We start from the raw sequence: 20,595 nt of genomic DNA, 5'->3' as shown, positions 1-20,595 counted from the left end.
GTAGGAAGTTTCTTATTACGTAGTCAATTTCCTTGATTGTTATTGGTCTATTTAGAGTCTCAATTTCTTCTTTTTCCAACCTAGGTAGGTTGTGTGATGTCAGAAAGTCCTCCATTTCCTTATGGTTTTCAGGTTTGTTTCCATACAAGTGTACGGAGTAGTCTCTAATGATCTTTTGTATTTCTTCAGGGTCAGATGTGACTTCATCTTTTGTGTCCTGTTACTTCTAAATGCTCCAATTTGAATTCTACTTCACCCTGTTTTTCTCCCCTCTTAGGCATCCTGTATCTTTACCTGTTTTTATATATTTTATTTCAATCTTAATAGTACCATAATTGCAAACTTTTGCCTTCCAATTTATAAAAGTTAAAAAGCTATTGATAATATTTACTATTGGTGAAGGTGTGTGAGAACTGGCCCCCTCCTATACTGTGAGCTGATTCAGTATTTTTCTTGGGACCTGGGAGTGTCTATTAAAAGATATATATACAGAGAAGTAAGCCAGGCTTGGTGGCTCAGCCTGTAATCCCATGCCTTTGGGAGGCTGAGGTGAGTGGATTGCCTGAGCCCGCAGGTTCGAGACCTGCCTGGGCAGTGAGACCTCATCTCTACAATAAACCAAAAAATCAGCTGGGCGTGGTAGTGCATGCCTGTAATTCTGGCTACTCGAAAGGTTGAAGCGGAAGGATCGCCGTAGCCCAACAGGTCGAGGCTGTGGTGGCCGGGAGCGGCCACTGCACTCCAGTCTGGGGCAACAGAGTGAGACTCCAACTCAAAAAAAAAAAAAAGATGTATATACCATTTGATCTAGTAATAATACTTCTAGGAACTTTGTCCATCTAAATCCTCATGGATGCTCTTAAAGATTTGTGTATAAGAACGTTCATTGGAATATTATTTATAGTATGGAAAAACAGGAAAGAACCTAAGTGTCTGCCAATAGAAATGAATAATGTTTAAATCAACACAGATGTGTTTGTACTGTCTAATGCTATGGCTAAAAAGAATGATGTTGATGTTTAAGACGAGCATTCTGGAACATATTGGTGAAGGATAAAATCAAATCACAACAAAACAGTAGGAATAGTATGATTCTATCCAGGTAAAAAATGCATGTAAAGCTACATCATATATGTACAAATTTGGATACATGACTTTCTTTTTCTAAAGGTTTGGTAGGGTATCCACCATGCATCTCACTCTGGCTACTCTGAGGATAGGAATAGAGTTGGGAAATGATGGGAGTGCTGAAGCAGAAATCCACCATTCACTGCTGCTTTCGGGCATTTCATTATTTTTCACACTTAACGTGTACAGGCATGCATTGCTTAACAACAAGGGTACATTCTGAGAAATGTGGCATTAGACAGTTTTGTCATGGTGTGAACATCGTACAGTACACTTATACAAACCTGTGTGGTCTAGCCCACTCCACATCAGGCTACGTGGTACAGCCTAATGCTCCTGGGCTGCACACCTGTACAGCATGTCACTGTCCTGAACATTGTAGGTGATTGTAATACAGCAGGAAGTATTTGAGTATCTAAACATAGAAAAGGTACAGTAAAAGCATGGTATTATAATCTTATGGAACCACCTCAGCATAAGTGGTTTGTTATAGACCAAAACACTGTTAGGTGAATATTTTGTCGTCTAAAAATGCTAGAGATGGTTTGTACCATGCTTTTTCTTGAGTTTCCTTTCTTGTGACTCCATTAAAAATAAAACCACAGTTTTCTACATACTAATAGCATACTTGTATATCTCTATAGGTAGAATTTAAACATTTTTATTTTATTATTATAAAATCTTGAACATATTTTGAAGAGGAATTTTCTAACACTATAAATGTGAATATTGCTAAAGGATTAGATTATTAAATGCTGGCTTTCCATCACCACAGTGATTCTTGACACTTTTGTCATGAAGAGTAAGAGAAGGACATGGGAACAGCTGTCATCTCCTGAGTGTCTGTTGGGCCTGGTAAAAGGCCCGGTGTTTTCATGTGCATTAACTTATGAAAACCTTCCTTCAGCTCAGAGCTGCTAAATCACGTGACTGAGATTCCACCGCAAGGTAGCAGGGAATGCATCGCTGAGCTCAAGGCCCACATCCCACTTTATTTTAAACTATATAAATAGCATAGAAATAGATTCTCATTGTAAGTGCTTCAGAAAACAGACATAGCAAAAAAGCTAAATCTACCTTTTTTACAGAGCCCTTTTCTACCCCACTTCCTTTCTAAGAGGTAATGACTTTGGTGTGTCTTTCCAGATCTTTGTGTTTTTGTGTGTGTATGTGTATACACATGCACTTTTGTACATATTTATGTATAAAGTTTTAAAAACAAAAACATGACAAAATGAATAGTACATAATATTATCCATGATTTTTCTGTTTTCTTCCCTTGAAAAAATAATTTTTTCTTTCTGAGCCCCAGGTTTTACAGAATTTTTGTATATCAAATAAATTCAATATTAAGAAAAAATTTTCTCATTTGTATTAGAGGCTGTTAATATGATAGCTGATCAGGATGAAATAACTGGTATTAACTCACTGAATTTTATTATTTATTTTTATTTTAAAGATGTAGGGTACAATTCAGGATTAGGTATACAAATGGTCATTATAAAGGTAAAGTTTGGATCTCACTTTGGTCCCCATTTCACCTGGTTTGAGATCAGGTACCCTTATTGATGAAGTATCCCTCCCACCCCTCCCCTGGCAGTTTCCCACTACTGCTGATACCTTTCTTGTAGTATTATGATAATTGTTCAGGGTCTGCTTATGAGTCAGAACATGTGGTACCCAGTTCTTTGTTTTTGTGATAGATCATTGAGTATTACAGACTCTAAATCCACCCAAATTGCTGTGAAGTTCATAGTTTTGTCCTTCTTTATGGCTGCGTAATATTCTATCGTGTATATGTACCATATTTTTTTAATCCAGTCCAGTTTCAGTGAGCAGCACAGTTGGTTCCATGTTTTTGCTATGAGAATAGTGCTGCAATAAACATGCGTGCATGAGTATCTTTTTTATAGAATGATTTCAGTTCCTCCAGGTTTATTCCCAGAAGGGGAATCGCTGAGTCATATAGGAGGTCATTTTTCAGATCTTTTAGGAATCGCCACTGTTTTCCACAGAGGTTGTACTAGTTTACACTCCCACCAACAGTGTAGAAATGTTCCCTTTTCCCTTCATCCTCTCCAGCATCTGTTGTTTTTTGAGTTATTGATGATGGCCATCCTGACTGGAGTTAGGTGGTATCTCAGTCTAATTTTGATTTGCATTTCTTTGATGATTAGTGAGTCTGAGCATTTTTTCCATGTATCTGTTGGCTGCTCATATGTCTTCTTTTGAGAAGTTTCTACTCACATCTTTTGTCCACTTTTTAATAGGGCTGTTTGTTTTTTTCTTTTCAGTATATTTGAGTTTCTTGTAGATCCTATATGTTATATAATTCTTGTTGAAGGTAAAACATCAAGGTATTTTGTTCACCTTTGTGACTTTACCTTTAATAATTGTAGTTTGTGCTAGATTTTCTAAATAAAAAAAATGGCTCTTGAACCCCTTTCCTTCTTTGAGATCCCTTAAGGGGATATGTGGTTTGGGGACATCATGGCACTGTGCCGTGAGACTCAGAGGATCATAGGGCAGAATGGAGTGGGAATGTCCAGGCTTCTCTACCAACGAGAGATGCGAGCTCTGCCCTTCTCCTATTACATTTAGTTTGAAAACTCTCTTGAGAATCTCAGATAAACTCATGGCAATATCTAAATAGGATCTGTGTTCTCTTCACCAGGCTGGGTTTCCATCATGGCAGAAGCAGTGAAATCTCACCACATTATGGAGGCTTCACATGCTGCCAGAGTCCTGGCCAATCTAGACCGAGAAACTGTACAAGAAAAATACCAGGACGGCGTGTATGTGCTGCATCCCCAGTATCGAACGAGGTGAGAAGGCAGAACTGTCACTTTGTCCTGTGTCCTTTGGGAGCATAAAGCCTAGAGGGCTTACATTTTCAATTTATTTTTGCATAATTTAGATAAGTTAAAAACCTTATACGTCAGATACTTTATTTCCTGAGATAATTTGTCCATGATAACCTCAGAATGGAAGGTTGTCATGAAAAGCGTATGAGTTAGCTACATTATCGGGGTTATTTTACAAAGGACTCACCTCAGTAAGGATGCATTCATGTTTTATAGTCCTTTGTAGGTGTTGCACTTAAACTTTGTAATATATACCTTTTTTGTTTCAAGGCATTTCACTTAGATCCAAGCTAATAACTGATTTGGATGGCAGAAGTCAGTCTGACTAGGAAGGAGATAAGATGTGTGCAGGCAACCAAATTAGCCTGGGCCTAGAACTTAAGGCACTGGACCAAGTTTGTGCTAGGTACAAGAGCAGGCATTGGAAGGAACGCATGGTGACACACTGGACTCGTGCTTCTTCTTAAAGCTATTTGTGGTCACTATATCTAGTTGTATCCCTATTGAGGCATCAAATATAGAAAGGACTACAGTGAAAAAGTGGCATATTTCTTGGATTTTCATAGGACACTTTACAAAAAATGCCTCTGAAAATAGCAAAAAATTATTTTAAATAAGTGTATTTGAAAAGTGGATTGCCTGGCTAATTCTGATTTGTAAATAAAATATTATGGTAATATATTTTATATGTGTGTGTACTATAAATAGCTTCCAACTAAGATACTATATAATTTTTAAGATGTCATATCTGAGGAAAGACTTTGTTACTTTAAAATCTTATTTTCTTGATTTCTGATAAATATTACTTTTATTAATACATTTTTGAAAATCTCTTTCATACATACTGGTTTTGAAATTATATTAGCATTATTCTCATTTAATTTCTTAAGTACTTTTGTTGATTTTTTAGAATATTCTCATGGAATTCTTTAGAGGGTGATCTGATTGTGACATCTGTCACTTGATTGATCTCTAAGCTCATTGCAATTGATTGTGTTGGTCTGCCTGACTACATACGTCTCTATCTTTAGTGAGACAGCAGTGCGCACACTCCATGTAAGTCTTTGCCAAAACTTTTTCTAGGGTTCCTCAGCAAGCCTGTGCTTACAAAGCCTGCTTTAATTAAGTTTTATTTTGTCACATAAACTCGTTAAAGCAGCATCTACAAAGAATGCTGTGTAGCTTCTTACTAAAGCAATAATGCATTTATTCTGCTTCTTTCTAAAACTCTCTCCCTATTAGTCAGCCCATTAAAGCAGATGTCCTTTTTATTCATGGCCTTATGGGAGCAGCATTCAAAACATGGCGCCAACAGGACAGCGAGCAGGCTAACATCGAAAAAGCTTTAGAAGATGAAGATAAGTATACGACATGTTGGCCCAAGGTAAGGAAGCAGCAACCTTGGCAGGCCACCTCTGTCATGACACACTGAAGTGTCATGGCTGTTAGGGCCCTCATTGCTTATTTTTCTTTTTACTGGGATCTTTTTTCCATATTGTTGATTTTTTTCCTTAGGGACACCTGTGATATGTTACGATAACGACTGGGCTTGTCCCACCCTATGATGTGTTTTTTTTGCTTAGGATGCAGTCTATGACTTTAAAAGAATATGCCGGCTTCACTTTGGCTCCCTCCCCTATCTTGGGGAGGTAAATCTCTTTCTCTCTCTCTGTCTCTCTCTCTATCTAATTTGCTTTCTAAATAAACTGTATTTTCCAATCTAAAAAAAAAAAGAATATTCCATTAAGTAAAAAACAGGGGCAAGAGCCAGTAATAGTTTGCTTCCATTGAAACATAATACAAAAATAATATTTTATAACCATAATTATATTCATAGTAGTTACCTAGTTGTGTGATCTTAATAATTATGAAAATAGAAAGACATTGAAGAAGTGATTCTACTTTGCATTTCTTTGACATAATTTCTTCCAAAGTGCTTTAACTCTGGAATGAGTTCACTGAATGGATATATCCAACGCTCACTTACAAGCAAAGCTGCATGTGTGTGTGAATCGTTCCGAGGCTTTGTTCTACCACTTCTTACCTTCACAAAGTCTTCTCAAGTAGACAGAAGGGTTTGCACTTTCTCCCTGAAGTACAGAAATGAGGACAGATCTAGGGTTCATAGGGACAGAACTGTAACTGTTGTTATTAGTGTGTCTGAATTTTCAGGTCCAGAGTCTAACCATTAGACCCATGCCATCTGTCCTGAAATGAGAGCTTTCTACTAAATGCTTTCAAAAAGCCAATTTGCTCTAGACTCCAAAAACAGCCTTACTTTTGGCTATAACAGATCAAAATTGAGACTATTCTCTTAAGACCTTAATTGGCCCATGCTATAAATATTGATATCACTTTGTGATCAGAGACATAGAAAGATAAAATGCTGCAATTGTTTTTATAGTCTCTTTCAAACTTTATTCCAATGCTATCTTTAGTTGTCAATATTGCAAGAGGTCTTTAGTTATAAATTCAATTACTAGGTAGTCATTGGAGTGGTGGAAATTCATACCTGTTCTTATGTACCTTTTATTTTGCTTAGACGTGGTTAGCAAAAGACTGCCCTGCTCTCCGAATTATATCTGTGGAATATGACACCAACCTCAGTGACTGGAGAGCAAGGTGCCCTATGGAAAGGTAACAGTGGGTAGACCTGGAGGAAGGGGGAAGGTTCAGGCTACAAGTTCAGGCCCTCTGGGATGAGACATGAATTTTCTCTTTTGATGCCACAGAAAGGATTTCTTATGAAAAACTAACCTAACTTTTTTTCTTCCTTCTAGAAGGAGTTTGTTTTAAATAAACAATGAAAGAGTAGAAGGCTCAGATATATTGTTAATATTTGGCTCCTAACATGGTTCGTTTGCAACTATTTTTACAGTTAAGAACCATGGATCCCATAGCAAAGTCTCTCTTTCTATCAGAAGTAAAAATGAGGTTTTTTGCTTTGTATTCACAAGCATACTGGCCAGAGAAAGCAAAGACTAGGCTCTGAGCAGGATCACTGCCATGTCCTTTGTAAGTCCTGTGTGCCAGTTGTGTACATAGGAAGGAGCACTGGATTTTTGAGTTACAGGACTGAGATGATAGCAGAGCCTGTCTTTGACTCACTGTGCAGTCTTAGACAAGTCGCTTAACTTGTCTGGGAAGTTTGTCTGCAGATTGAGAGAGGTGATCTGAATCAAACTGTTGTTATCAAACTGCTTTCTGAATGGACCCCACATAGCTGCCCTAGAGCAGGGTCAAGGCAAGTGGGCAGGACCCCAGGTCTCCCTCCTCATTTCACACAGAGGAGCCCTGGAGAACTTTTATTTTGAAGAAACATATCTACAGATAAACTGTTTGCAACTACCAGACTAGATAGTTTTGAAGTTCCCTTTCAGTTTGAAAATATTTATTTTGAACTATCTGATTCTAATAACTTCCTAGTATTTCTAAATAATAAACCAAAATGATAAAAGCTTAATATTTGCAGCATAACTACAAGTAGAACTAAAATTCACAAAAGGAACCACAGAGTCTTCAGTGATGTTTTCATCGTTGGGCCTGGAATGAGCATGGAAGTCCTCATCCCAGGTGGTGGGGCTGTTGGGGGGAGACCCAAGTAAAAAGGGACAAACACATATTACATGCTCAAGCAATGCTTTCTTTATAGATAAATGGCCACTTCTGGGCTTAAATAGTCCTAATTATGCCAGTGATAATAAGTTACAAATAGAGAATGGGCAATTTCAGAAAGAATAGTGAGAATGGGGTATTCCTAACTCTAATATAGTATACAGCTTATGTCCTATAAGCAGAAGTTCTTAACTTTAAAAAGTAGAAAGCAGGCTGGGCGCGGTGGCTCAAGCCTATTATCCCAGCACTTTGGAAGGCCAAGGTGAGGGGATTGCCTGAGCACATGGGTTTGAAAACAGCCTGGGCACTTGGTGTGACCTCATCTCTACAATAAATAAAAAAATTAGCTGGACGTGGTAGCGCGTGCCTGTAGTTCTGGCTACCTGGAAGGTTGAGAAGGAAGGATTGCCTGAGTACAGCACCAGCAGGTTGACGCTGGGGTGGCTGTGAGCGTAGACCTGCTGGTGCTGGACTCAGGCAATCACTGCACTCCAGCCTGGGCGATAGAGTGAGACTCCAGTCAAAAAAAAAAGTAGATAGCAAAATTGGGGGGATTGATGGCCTCTCGTCATACCTGCTGTTTTTGTTTTATTCAGAAAGTCCATTGCATTCAGGAGTGATGAACTTCTTAGGAAGCTCAGAGCTGCTGGTGTAGGGGATCGGCCAATGATTTGGATCTCACACAGCATGGGAGGTGAGTGTGGGTTCAGCTTTGCAGAGTGACTGTCGTGAGATCATTGTCAGCCACTGTGGCTAAGCCACTGCATCTCTCCATTTTACTTAATAGTGACCCTTTTTGTCCCCTACATTAATATTTCTGGCCGTGGCTGGGAGTTTTTGAATGACTGCTCTCCTTCCATGCTGTTTGTTTCTCTAGATGGGGACAACTCACAACAAGCCGCATAGGAGAGCTACAAGCAGCCCTTGGCTCTTATAAGCCTGACTTGTGAACATCCCTCAGCATTCCCGGGTGGCTCCAGGGAGTCCCCTTTCTTCCTTTCTGTACCCCTCACCATTGCAGAGTCACTGTTGCTTTGGTGCCCACAGCCCCCACCGCCCGGCACCTGCCCACACCAGGCCCCGGGCTGCTGAGGTGGCGATGTGCTGGCATGTCTGTTCCAGCATCCTCGTGCTTACTTTGGAAGCCACCTCCCCTGTTCCTCCAGCCTCTTTTCCCCGATCCAGTTCAAGATGTTTGCCATCCTTGCTGCAGACGCCTTTCTGCAGCCCCCGGCCCAATTTATCCAAGGAAGCATTCAGGAGAAAGGTGGATGTTAGCTTTTTGTGACCTCAGAGACCCACTTTCACCAGTGTGTGTGATCTTTGCATTTCGCTATCGGTTTCAGACCCAGGAGAGGAGGATGGACGAGAAAGTACCTTCCTAGGTACAGTTCCCATAGAAGCTGTGTTTTCCACGGTGGGCTGTGTTTGGAATATTAGTCCTGACCTAAAGGCAGGCATTAGTGGGCTGCAGTGGCAGGCTGGGAAACCAGTAGCTGCATATTCATGCTGTGAAGGAGCCCCCAACCCTGGGGGCCTCACATTCCTGCGGGGGCCAGTCAGTCTTGTGAGATGAATATCTGCCCCACAGATGATTATAGGCTTGCACTACAAGGATCAGGAGTATTTCTTGTTTGGCCTTTTTGTTTTTGTTTTTAGAATGGAGGGAAGGAAAACAGCTTATACGTTTTCTTTCTTCCTGTGGCTAGGTCTTCTTGTCAAAAAGATGCTGTTGGAAGCCTCTAAGAAGCCAGAAATGAGCACTGTTATCAACAACACCAGAGGAATAATTTTTTACAGTGTCCCTCATCATGGATCACGTCTGGCTGAATACTCTGTTCATATTCGCTATCTTCTCTTTCCGTCTTTGGAAGTCAAAGAACTCAGCAAGGGTAATACTTTCTGTCACGAAGGAAACTGAGGTTGTGTTAACATTAGTTCCATAGGAGAAGGAGAAAAGCCCAGTTTCTTTCTTGAATATATAATTTCATTTTATTATTTGAATATAATTGTGTTTAGACTATTCATGGAAAAGTTTTGACTTGAGCTTAATTTTTCTTATCTTTTTTTTTTGAGTTGAGGTCTCTCGCTCAGGCTGGAGTGCAGTGGCACAATCACAACTCACCGTAGCCCTGACCTCCTGTGCTCAGGTGATTCTTTTGCCTCAGCCTCCTGAGTAGCTGAGACTACAGGCATGTTTCACCATGCCTGGCTAATTTTTTTGTTTTTCATAAAGACAAGATCTCTCAATGTTGCCCAGGCTGGTCTCAAACTCCAGGACTCAAGCAGTTCTCCTGCTTCAGCCTCCCAAAGTGCTGGTATTACTGGTGTGAGCCACCACCCAGACTTGATTTTTTTTTTTGATACCTTCTCTTTTTTTTTAAGTTGGAGTCTCACTCTGTCACCCAAGCTAGAGTGTAGTGGGACACTGATGGCCACCCCAGTGTCAACCTACTGGGCTCAGGCGATCATTCCTCCTCAGCCTTCCACATAGCTGGAACTATAGACGTGTGCTATCATGCCTGGCTAATTTTTTGATTTTATTGTAGAGACGAGGTCTCACCAAGTTGTCCAGGCTGATCTCGAACAGTCCTCTTGCCTCAGCCACCCAAAGAGCTGGGATTACAGACTTGCGCTAATGTGCCCAGCCTCTTTTTTGTTCTTAAGCCATTATTTACTCAAAGATAGCAATAATCTTATTTGTTTATAATAATATAATAATTATAACTTATACTAATCACCAAACATACTTAAAATTAGAGAAACTATATAATGCTTTGCTTTAACTATTATTCCCAAATTACCAATAAATTGCCTTTTTCCCCATGAGTGGAAAATCATCAACTATTTGATATTAAAATATAAATGAGCTTTTGGGATCTTTTACATATTAATTTTAAGTGTGGCTGGGTGCAGTGGCTCACACCTGTTATCTTAGCACTTTGGGAGACTGAGTTGGGAGGACTGCTTGACCCCAGGAGTTTGAGACCAGCCTAAAGCAACATAGCAAGACCCTGTCTCTACAAAACTGAGCCAGGTGTGGTGGTGTGCACCTGTAGTCCCAGCTACTTGGTAGGCTGAGGAAGGATCTCTTGAACCTAGGAGGTCGAGGCTGCAGTGAGTCATAAGCATGCCAGTGTACTCCAGCCTGGGCGACCAAGTAAACACTGACCCCCCCAAAAAAATTTTTTAAGGGCTATATTTGTTTTGATTAATAAGCATTTTCTCTCTAGTACATCTGTTAATCAAAATTTGGACTCCCTGGCTTGAACCAAAATATTCTAGTTGTCTTTTTCTCATATTTTCTGTAAACCAAAATTTGGACTCCCTGGCTTGAACCTTAATATTTCAGTTGTCTTTTTCTCATATCTTCTTTTTGTTCTGCTTCCTGGATAATTTCTTGATTTTATCTTTTAAACCTTCTATTGAATTTTACTTTTTGGAAATCAAATTTTGTTTTCCACAAGTTCTTTCCTGTGTTCTGTTTGTTTTTTTACACATATTCTCTTCTTATTTTATGGCTCCATTATCTTTTCCAATCATTTTAAAGATACTGATGAGAGGGTTTCAAGCTCCTCTCTGTTTCCCCACTGAGCCGTGTCTTCTGTGGGTAGCATTTCTGTTTGTGTCTCTGGCCTCTTTCAGGTCCTAGGCTTCCTCTAATATCTGCTGTGTCTTGGTTTCCCTTTCAGACTTGAGGATGGAGGATAGGAAGGGATGGGTGCTGTGTGACTCTAGCCAGGCTTTGTTGGGGGGGAGGCTGGGCTTGGGGTGGGGGTGCCAGCCATCACACTGGGGCCGCCTACAGTCCCCACACCAAACAGTCCCCACGCCTACAGTCCCCACACCAAACAGCCCAGGTGTCAGCCAGTAATGTGATAAAAATCTCTCCTTCTGATGACTGTCTTCTCCGTTCTTGGTTGATTTTAGCTCTTTCCTTGAGTTTTTTTTTTTGAGTTGGAGTCTCACTCTGTCGCCCAGACTGGAGTGCAGTGGCTGCTCCCGGCCACCGCGGCCTTGATCTGCTGGGCTCCGGCGATCCTTCCACCTCAGCCTTCTGAGTAGCCAGAATTACAGGCATGCACTACTATGCCCAGCTGATTTTTTTATTTTTAATTTATTGTAGAGATGAGGTCTTGCTGCTCAGGCGGGTCTCGAACCCACGGGCTCAAGCATTCCACTCACCTCAGCCTTCCAAAGGCGCGGGATTACAGGCTGAGCCACCGAGCCCAGCTTTTCCTTGAGTATTAATGGCTTCTTGGCAGGAAGAGAAAATAAGCATGTGTACTCAAGGCACCATCTTGAATCAGAATTCTAATTTCCCCTGTACATTTGAGAGATCAGTGCTGCATTTTATTATGAATTGGGTAAACAGAACTTGTCACAATTGTGTTCTGTATAATTTTACAGATTCTCCTGCACTTAAAGCACTACAGGATGACTTTCTGGAATTTGCAAAAGACAAAAACTTCCAGGTGCTGAATTTTGTAGAAACGCTGCCAACCTACATTGGTAGCATGATTAAACTCCATGTGGTGCCCGTGGAATCAGCAGGTATTCATTCTTCTGAAACTTGTTGGTCATGAGATGCTTAATTGGCTGCACCTTAGCATTTAATCATAAATGTCAATTTTTATATCCAGTTTCTCTGGTTTTAGGACATAGTTTTGTGAAGATCTAAGTTCGAATTCAGTTATTCTTTTCAGTCATAGATTAAAATTTATCTGCAAACATATAACCCTGGTATTATCCCTCCCCTACCTTTATTTAACTAATTTGATCTCAAAGGTTAATTGGCGAACTCAGTTAGGTGTCAACAGTGAACTCTGTTGCATTAAAGTAAGAATGCAAAGTTCTTCTAACAGCTAGATTGAAAGGGGCGTTTACTTAACAGCTTGGTAGTTCATGTAGAAACCTTAAAAAATTGACTAAAGATGTGGAAGCTTTAGTAGGTAGAAGATACCTGGGGAATATTCAAGCAGGGAATGTTCCAATGGGAAAGCAAGTGCTAAAGTGGTCTCGTCATAATCCTGGGGCTGAGGGAAGTGGCCAGTGCTGGCTGCTGTCCTGCATTGCAGTATATTATGTGCACTTTGAGGGCAGAGCCCAGATTTGTTTTTTTTTTGAGTTGGAGTCTCACTCCATCACCCAGGCTGGATGTATGCTCACAGCTACCCCAGTGTCAACCTGCTGGGCTCCAGCGATTCTTCTGCCTCAGCCTTCCAAGTAGCTGGAGCTACAGGTATGTGCTACCACACCCGGCTTTTTTTTTTTTTAATTGTAGCGACAAGGTCTCTTCAAGTTACCTGGTCTGGTCTCGAACCTGCGGGCTCAGACAATCCATTTGCCTCAGCCTCCCAAAGTGCTGGGATTACAGGCTGAGCTACTGAGCCCGGCCAGAGCCCAGATCTTAACTTTGTGCATAGCAGATGTCCTATGCAGTTCACTCCGAATTGCTGTTCCCTCACCTTGCTTGTCATCTGTGGGAACCCCCCCGAACCCCTTTCTTACCATCTCTGAGTGACTTGCTGCTTGCTGCCTGGTCTCACTCAGCCACAGTGAGAGTCTTGCTGCCAGGGCCGATGTGTATCTGGAGGGCCTGCCAGATGGTTCTTCCATCCTAGCTTCATTATGTACTATCTAAGTAAAATTAAAAATATGTCATGCTTTGTAGTGAACCTTTAGAAAACTGTACCTCGCCGGGCTCGGTGGCTCAGCCTGTAATCCCGCGCTTTGGTAGGCTGAGGTGAATGGATTGCCTGAGCCCGTGGGTTTGAGACCCGGCTGGGCAACTTGGCAAGACCTCATCTCTACAAAAAAAAAAAAAAAAAAAAAAATCAGCCGGGCATGGTAGTACGTGCCTGTAATTCCTGCTTCTCGGAAGGCTGAGGCGGAAGGATCACCGGAGCCCAGCAGGTTGAGGCTGTGATGGCCAGGAGTGGCCAACTGCACTCTAGTCTGGGCGACAGAGTGAGACTCCAACTAAAAAAAAAAAAGAAAACTGTACCTCAAAGTAATATGCCATAGGGTGAGGAATTACTATTTAGTAGTTGAAGAACTTCAGGTGTTCAAAGAACAACTGCTAGGTATTTTTTCTAAAAAAATAACTTTGGAAGTTTGAAGCAAAGTGAAGTTAATAACCTGGGCCAGCGGGTGTAGTGACAGCCTTGTCCCATTCTGTCACCAAGAGGCCTTTCTTCACTTGCATTCCTCACCTAGCTGGCCATGTAGCCTGAGATATCAGAAACCCTTCAGGAATCTCAAGCAGTCAAGCCTGACATCATTTTCCTCCTGGTGGAGTGACCATGGGGATTTGGGTAGAGAGTGGGTTGCACGTGAGACATTCCCATTCTTTTCATCAGGACAAGGGAGCATGTTATAAAGATAGACTTTGTGGATTAATTTAGTAGTACCCTGCAGGTGTAAGAAGGTCCTGAAGATTCTAGTGCTAAGGCTCTGCTCGCTATTCAGTTAGGAGGTAGGACAGAACACATACAAAAAGCTTATGAAAAGCATACAGGATGATACTTAACTGAGAAGCCATTCTCCCATGATTCATCAAATGTAGGTTAGCTGCAGTCAAACTTGAAGTTCCTTTATCATTTAAGAGTCCCTGATCACAACCAAGTGACATTCAGAACTATCTGGCCTCTTTCAGTACTGACAGGGGGAAGCTTATGTTTTTCATTTAGGTTTCCTGACATTTTTCTTTTCTTCAGATTTAGGCATTGGAGATCTAATTCCTGTGGACGTTAACCATTTGAACATTTGTAAGCCAAAGAAAAAGGATGCTTTTTTGTACCAACGTACTTTACAGTTCATCTGTGAAACTTTAGCCAAAGATCTTGAAAACTAACAGTTGTCTTCTTCCGTTTTTCATATGTAAATTCAATGCAAGAAACTGGATGTTCTCTTTCTGTTTTTAAGCTCTAAGCAATCACGCAAACATAGTCACTATGGTATCAACGTGGGCTGGAGTGTGTTGCAGCCAACAGAATAATGTTTCCCTTCAAGCACTTAAAGCACCAATACAGTGGCAGTCACAGGAGGGGCTAGACTGGGTTCCTCTGACTTAAAGAAGTCTTGTGCCATTTGGTGGTTCACAGTGTTGGGCCTGGGAATGGAGCAAAGCTGCTGTGATGAAGAGGGCCTTTTCCATTGAGGACTGTCCCAGTGAACTCAGGAGGGGCATCAGCAGGTTCTGAAGGGAGAAGCACCTTTAACTCAGCTTACTATGAACATGCCATTAGAGCGTACCTAAAATGGAGATAATGAACTAGAACATAGAAGACAGTTTTTGTTCTGAGTATCCACATGTTGTATATTTTAAAAATATGTCCGTTTTGAAAACTTTTAGTTTCAACTTTCAGTTAAACTTTTGTCTAACACATTAATTCCATTACACCTATTGTCATGCCTGGGTCAGGTTCAGTTCCTTGTCTCATTCTGTTTTCATATTACTTAGAACAAACCTTTTTCTTTTTTAAAAAAAATTCTGGCATATAGTAATTCTTTCTAGACTACCTATGCTTGTAATTTGTCCCAGGTAAGGATAAAGTAGCTAATCCATTGTTGATCACAGTATAAAATAAAACTGTTCTAAGCCATTATATGTATTAGCAATACTTAGTATCAAGACTCTCAGATTCTCTTTGCCTAAATGAAATATATCTTTCTTGCTCATTTGGAAGTGCTAGTAATTGACCTCCAGCATGTGAGAAATAGGAAATCATGTTGATGGCCTTTTTCTTTTGAATAACAGCATTATTGAGATAGAATTCACATACTATAAAATTTACCCTTTTAAAGTGTACATTGTGTGTGTGTTCTTGCTTTGTTTTGTTTTTTTAAAGAGACAAGGTCTCACTCTATCACCCAGGCTCGAGTGCAGTGGTGCCATCATGGGTCACTGCAGCCTCAATCTCCTGGGCTCAGGCAATCCTCCTGCCTCGGCTTTCCAAAGCACTAGGATGAGAGCCACTGTGCCTGTCCTCAGTTCACTGGTTTTTAGTATATTTACAGAGTTGTGCAACCATCACTGCTATCTAATTTCAGACCACTTCATCATCCCAGAAAGAACTCTGTACCCATTAGCAGCCATTTCCCACCATCTTTTCCCCCAGTCCCTGGTAAGTACTGATCTATTTTTGTCTCTATGGATTTGACTATTCTGGATATTTCATATAAATGGAACCATACACTATGTGGTCTTCTCTGTCTGCCTTCCTTCTTTTAACATGTTTTCAAGGTTCATATGTGATATAGCATGTATCAGTATTTTATTCCTTTTTATAGCCAAAAATACTCCATTGTACAGTATGCCACATTTGCTTATCTATTCATCAGTTGATGGACATCTAGGAAATGTCCATTTTTTGTCTATGCTGAGTAATGCTGCTGTGATCATTCACATACAGGTTTTTCTGTGGACAGATCATTTTAATTCTCTTGGGTGTTTAGGAGTGGAATTGCTAGTTAAGTGGTTAAGTCTATGCTTCACATTTTAAAGATGGTGGACTTTTGTAGAATGGGATAGTCAAAGCTAAAACTGGAGTATAGCTCTGAAGATAACCTGGGGACATCAATAAACCCTAGCAGTTGTTCCATCCAATTGTTTCATTATCTAACAACATAACAAGTGACTTATCCAGTCTTTTTATTATGCAGATCAAGCAAATCTGACAGTAGCAATAAGCAATATCTTGCTAGCTACTGAGATGGCAAAGACCAGGATAGATATGTTTGGTAAACTATGGCAGATAAACCACAGTTGAAACAACTATTTGTGAATGCAGAGTAATAGAGTGAAACCTCATTTCTTAAAATCTCAATAGAACTAGTATAACTGTGTTTTTAAAAAATAAGATTTGAGAGAGATCTCCAATATGTTACTCATTACAATAGTATTTTCCAGGTGAGCCCCTTAGCATTTTTTTTTTATTCTATCTACAAAATGGAGAGTCCACCTTCCATTTATCAGGCAAACAGGGTCTGGACCAAATTTATTATACATAAGCAAGATGAAAAGAAATGGCATGGCACTTAAGCAGCATAGTAAAATAAAACAAGTACAGATAGTCCCCAGCTTACAGTGGTTCAGCTTATAGTTCTTCAGCTTTATGATGAGTTTATCGGAATATTAAATGCATTTTCAACTTAGGATGGGTTTATAGGGATGTAGCCTCATTGTAAGTTGAGAAGTGTCTGATGTAATGACGGATGACAGTTCAATTCTAAAAGAAAACATAATCCCTGAACAACAGCAGGAGCAGCATGCGTGCGTGCACACGCACACACAAGATGAAGAGGGAAAAGGTAGAGACATGGAAACAAATTGAAAACCAAATTAGCACAGTTACAGAAGTAGAAGCAGCATATTAAAGATTATAAATGGATGAAAATCCTATTAATAGAGGGATGGCTTAATGGATGCAGAACCACACTAGATGCAGAAGGAAGATAAAAATTATTAGAGTAATTAAAAAATAATAGATAGATATTATTCATCTGTGAAGGCAATAGGTATTATCAACATAAGCTTAAGGAATAGGGACCCAGGTGCCTTTTCTGACAGATTTGCTTGTTGACTGATTACATCCATGCATTAAGAAAAATGGAATGCAAATACTGCACTTTAAAATGCAAACAGGGGGCATGGCATGGGTCACACCAGTAATCCCAGCTCTTTGGGAAGCTGAGGTGGGAGAACTGCTTGAGTCCAGAAGTGGAGACCAGCCTGGGCAACACAGTCACTACACAAACAATGGCTTTTAAATTAGCTGGGCGTGGTGGTGCGTGCCTGGAGTCCCAGCCGCTCAGGAGATGGAGGCAGAAGGGCTGCGTAAGCCCAGGAGTTTGAGGCTGCGGCAAGCCTTGACTGTGCCACACACGCACAGAGTGAGGCCCCGACTCAAAAATAAGCTTAAAAAATGTAAACAAGAACCCTAAAAGCAAAACCACTCACGTTAGGAAACAGTAATGTTGGACATGAAGAATGGTGTGCTTAGCCAAGTTGCCCTTGAAATGGGCACAAAGATAATGGACCAACATGCTCAAATCCTTCAAGAACTTAGGGAACATTGGTAATCAGTTCTAGCTTTATCTTCTCAATTTTAAGCAAATTAAGTGTAACATTTATTAAATAATGACATATAGTATGGAATAACACCTGTTATTTTACTACACACATACCATAGAAAGAGTTCCAGAATAATGTTAATGATTATTTCTGAGTAAATTTTGGGTGAATTTTTAACTTTTTTGTACTTTTCTGTAATGCTTATGCCTTATGAGTATTTGTTATTTTGACCCACAATTTATTCTAAAAAGAAGGCTCTATAAAAGTCAAAATCCAGATCAAAGCTACTGTACTCATTGGTCAAGTTTTCTGCAACATAAGCTAGAGTATATCTTACAAGAACAAAGACAAGGTGAGATATCAGTGAAAAGAAATCTGAAAGAATCACAAGGGGCTTCTGCTTCCGGTAATAGCAGGATAGATAATTTGGAGCTAGCTTCCCAGCGAGGACAACCAAAAAATCTGGATGAAATATTTTAATTTATCAAAGAGCTGACAAGAACATAAAGAACTACTGATGATACTGATGTAAGCCTAGGAAAAGGCAAGAAACCAGAGAAGAGACCAGAAGTCAAAACCGCTTTTGTTTGACACAGGAACGCCACTGGCATATCTGGCAGCCCCTGTATGCAGACAGTGGAAAAAAGTCCTCTGTGGGCAGTTTTTAAAAGGGCTTTTCCTCTAGCATATGGCTTGGAGCATATAGCAAGGATTGTATTTCTGATCTCACTTACCTTCCCTAGCTGGGTATCTTGTGCAAGGTTCCACTTTGAGGTCATTTCAGAGCCAAAATAACCACTGAGAAATAGAACCATGGTTCTGGCAAACTCCTAAGGCTAGGAGAACAGAAGTCCAAGTCCAAGGATTATCAAAGGAACCTGGCAATTCCAGACATACCTTAAGATGGGATTACCAAGGACTTTAGGGGTGATACCTGTGTTTATGACTTGGGTGATGCAGGAAATCTCAAGTCTACAGCTTGAATTACGAGGATCCCAGAATGGCGGTGTCCTCTGGCATCTGACGTAAGCAAAGGAGGAAACTACATTCATCCCAGCTCTTAAATTATTCCTACAAATATATTTTCAAATGCTATCATTGGTGAATAAAGATAATGAGGAATACAAGGAAATAAGATGCCATGAATGGGAGCAGACAGAAAAATAGATACCTCTGTCAAAAAATCAAACAAACAAAAAAATCTTGATATATTGGAACTATCAGGTATACATGATAAAGCAACTATGCTTAATATGCTTAAAGAAACCCCACAAGACTGAAATATCTTCAGACACAGCACACTATATAGTGACTTAGATTCCAGAGTACCAAAAATAGATTCTAGGAACTAGTTGAAATTAGATATACACATGTGAAGAAAATTTTTAGACTGAGAGGTCAGAAAAAGTATCAAGAATGCATCACAGAGAGACTAATGGTAGAAAATGTAGAAGAGAGGCTCTAAGGACATAGACATGTAGAAAGATAAGAAAGCCTATCCTATGTTTAACTAGAGCACCAGGAGGAGAGGAAAGAATGTTCCAGAGGTAGTATTTGGAGAAACAATGGTTGAGAAGTTTCCAGAACTAATGAAAGACACCCACAGATCCAAAAAGTTAAAGCTAGCCATCTAAAGCAGAGCAAATAAAAGCGAATCCATATTTATACAGAGCATAGGGAAGCTGCAGAAAAGCCAAGATGAGGAAAACCTTTAGTTAGAGGAAAGAAGTCTAAATGAACAACAGTTGAAATTGCTGCTGTTGAGTCTTCAGTCAATGGAAGCTGGAAGGCATTAGAATGATATTTTCAAAGTGCTAAAAGAAAACCACTTCCAACCTAGAATTATACATCCAGTAAAAATACTAAACATTTGAAATACTGAGATGAAGTAGACATTTTATATGATGTAAAAGAGTTTACAACTAACAGACCTTCATTATGAAAATATTAAAAGAATGTACTTCATGCAGAAGGCAGATGATCTAACCAGAGGGATGGAGGTTCAAGAAAAAGTGCAGAGTAAAAAAAGAGAGAACTGGATAAATGAAAATGGATTTTATAAAACAATAATGTATTGAATGGGTGTTAAAATTTGTAAAATCAATATACACAGCAAACAGCATATAATTTGAGAGTGGTATAAATGGAATTAAAGTGCTCCAAAGTTGTTGCATTATTCAGGAGGAAGGTAAAAAAAATGATTAACACTAGACTCTGATAACTTAATACATACTGTAATTTCTAAAATAACCAATGAAAGTACAAAAATAGTTACAATGACTCCTAAACTAGAAGAGAAAAAGAATGATAAAAATCCAAAAGAAGGCACAAATGGAGGGGAAAGAACTAGGAACAGATAGTACAAAGAGGATGCACAAATGGGCATGGCAAATGATAACCTAAGTACAGCAATAGTTACATTAAATGTAAATGAACTAAACGCCACAGTTAAAAGATTTGTATGTCAAGCTGAATAAGAACACCCTGCCAGGCACGGTGGTTCACACCTGTAATCCCAGCACTTTGGGAGATGGAGGTGAGAGGATTGCCTGAGCCCAGGGGTTCAAGACCAGCCTGGGTAACTTGGTGAGACCTCGTCTTTAAAATAAATAAAAAAAGTAGTGGGCATGGTGGTGCGCACCTGAGCCCAGCAGGTCGAGGCTGTGGTGGCCATGAGTGTGCCACTGCACTCCAGCCTGGGTGACAGAGTGAGACTCTGACTCATTTAAAAAAAAAAAAAAAGATTACATTCACTAGGAAACTGTAACTTTTAATTGTGTATGTTTCTGAGTACATGGCCTAAAACTGTATAATACAAAAATGGAGAAAATTATAAAAATAAGTAGATACCACAAGAGATTTTTACAATTTTGGTCGGTTTATAACAAACACAAAAAACGGAAACATAAG

The 20,595-nt window shown here is 39.9% G+C and overlaps 1 protein-coding gene across 1 annotated transcript in view; it reads left to right on the top strand.

The window, feature by feature from the left end:
• The window catches only part of SERAC1 (serine active site containing 1), a 75,271-nt gene extending 60,763 nt beyond the window's left edge, over nucleotides 1-14,508 (top strand). Inside the window, exons 11-17 of the mRNA XM_008072416.2 lie at nucleotides 3,803-3,953; nucleotides 5,235-5,376; nucleotides 6,535-6,629; nucleotides 8,204-8,301; nucleotides 9,317-9,499; nucleotides 12,018-12,161; nucleotides 14,327-14,508. Coding sequence (XP_008070607.1) covers nucleotides 3,803-3,953; nucleotides 5,235-5,376; nucleotides 6,535-6,629; nucleotides 8,204-8,301; nucleotides 9,317-9,499; nucleotides 12,018-12,161; nucleotides 14,327-14,463 — 950 coding nt within the window. The 3' untranslated portion in view covers nucleotides 14,464-14,508. The remainder of the gene's footprint in view (nucleotides 1-3,802; nucleotides 3,954-5,234; nucleotides 5,377-6,534; nucleotides 6,630-8,203; nucleotides 8,302-9,316; nucleotides 9,500-12,017; nucleotides 12,162-14,326) is intronic.
• Nucleotides 14,509-20,595: the final 6,087 nt, after the last annotated feature.

This window comes from Carlito syrichta, unplaced genomic scaffold (assembly GCF_000164805.1).
Source record: "Carlito syrichta isolate Samal-C Ts95f unplaced genomic scaffold, Tarsius_syrichta-2.0.1 Scaffold315163, whole genome shotgun sequence".
Classification (NCBI taxonomy): domain Eukaryota; kingdom Metazoa; phylum Chordata; class Mammalia; order Primates; family Tarsiidae; genus Carlito; species Carlito syrichta.
Note: the sequence above shows the minus strand (reverse complement) of the source record. Positions and strands in the feature narration are given on the sequence as shown.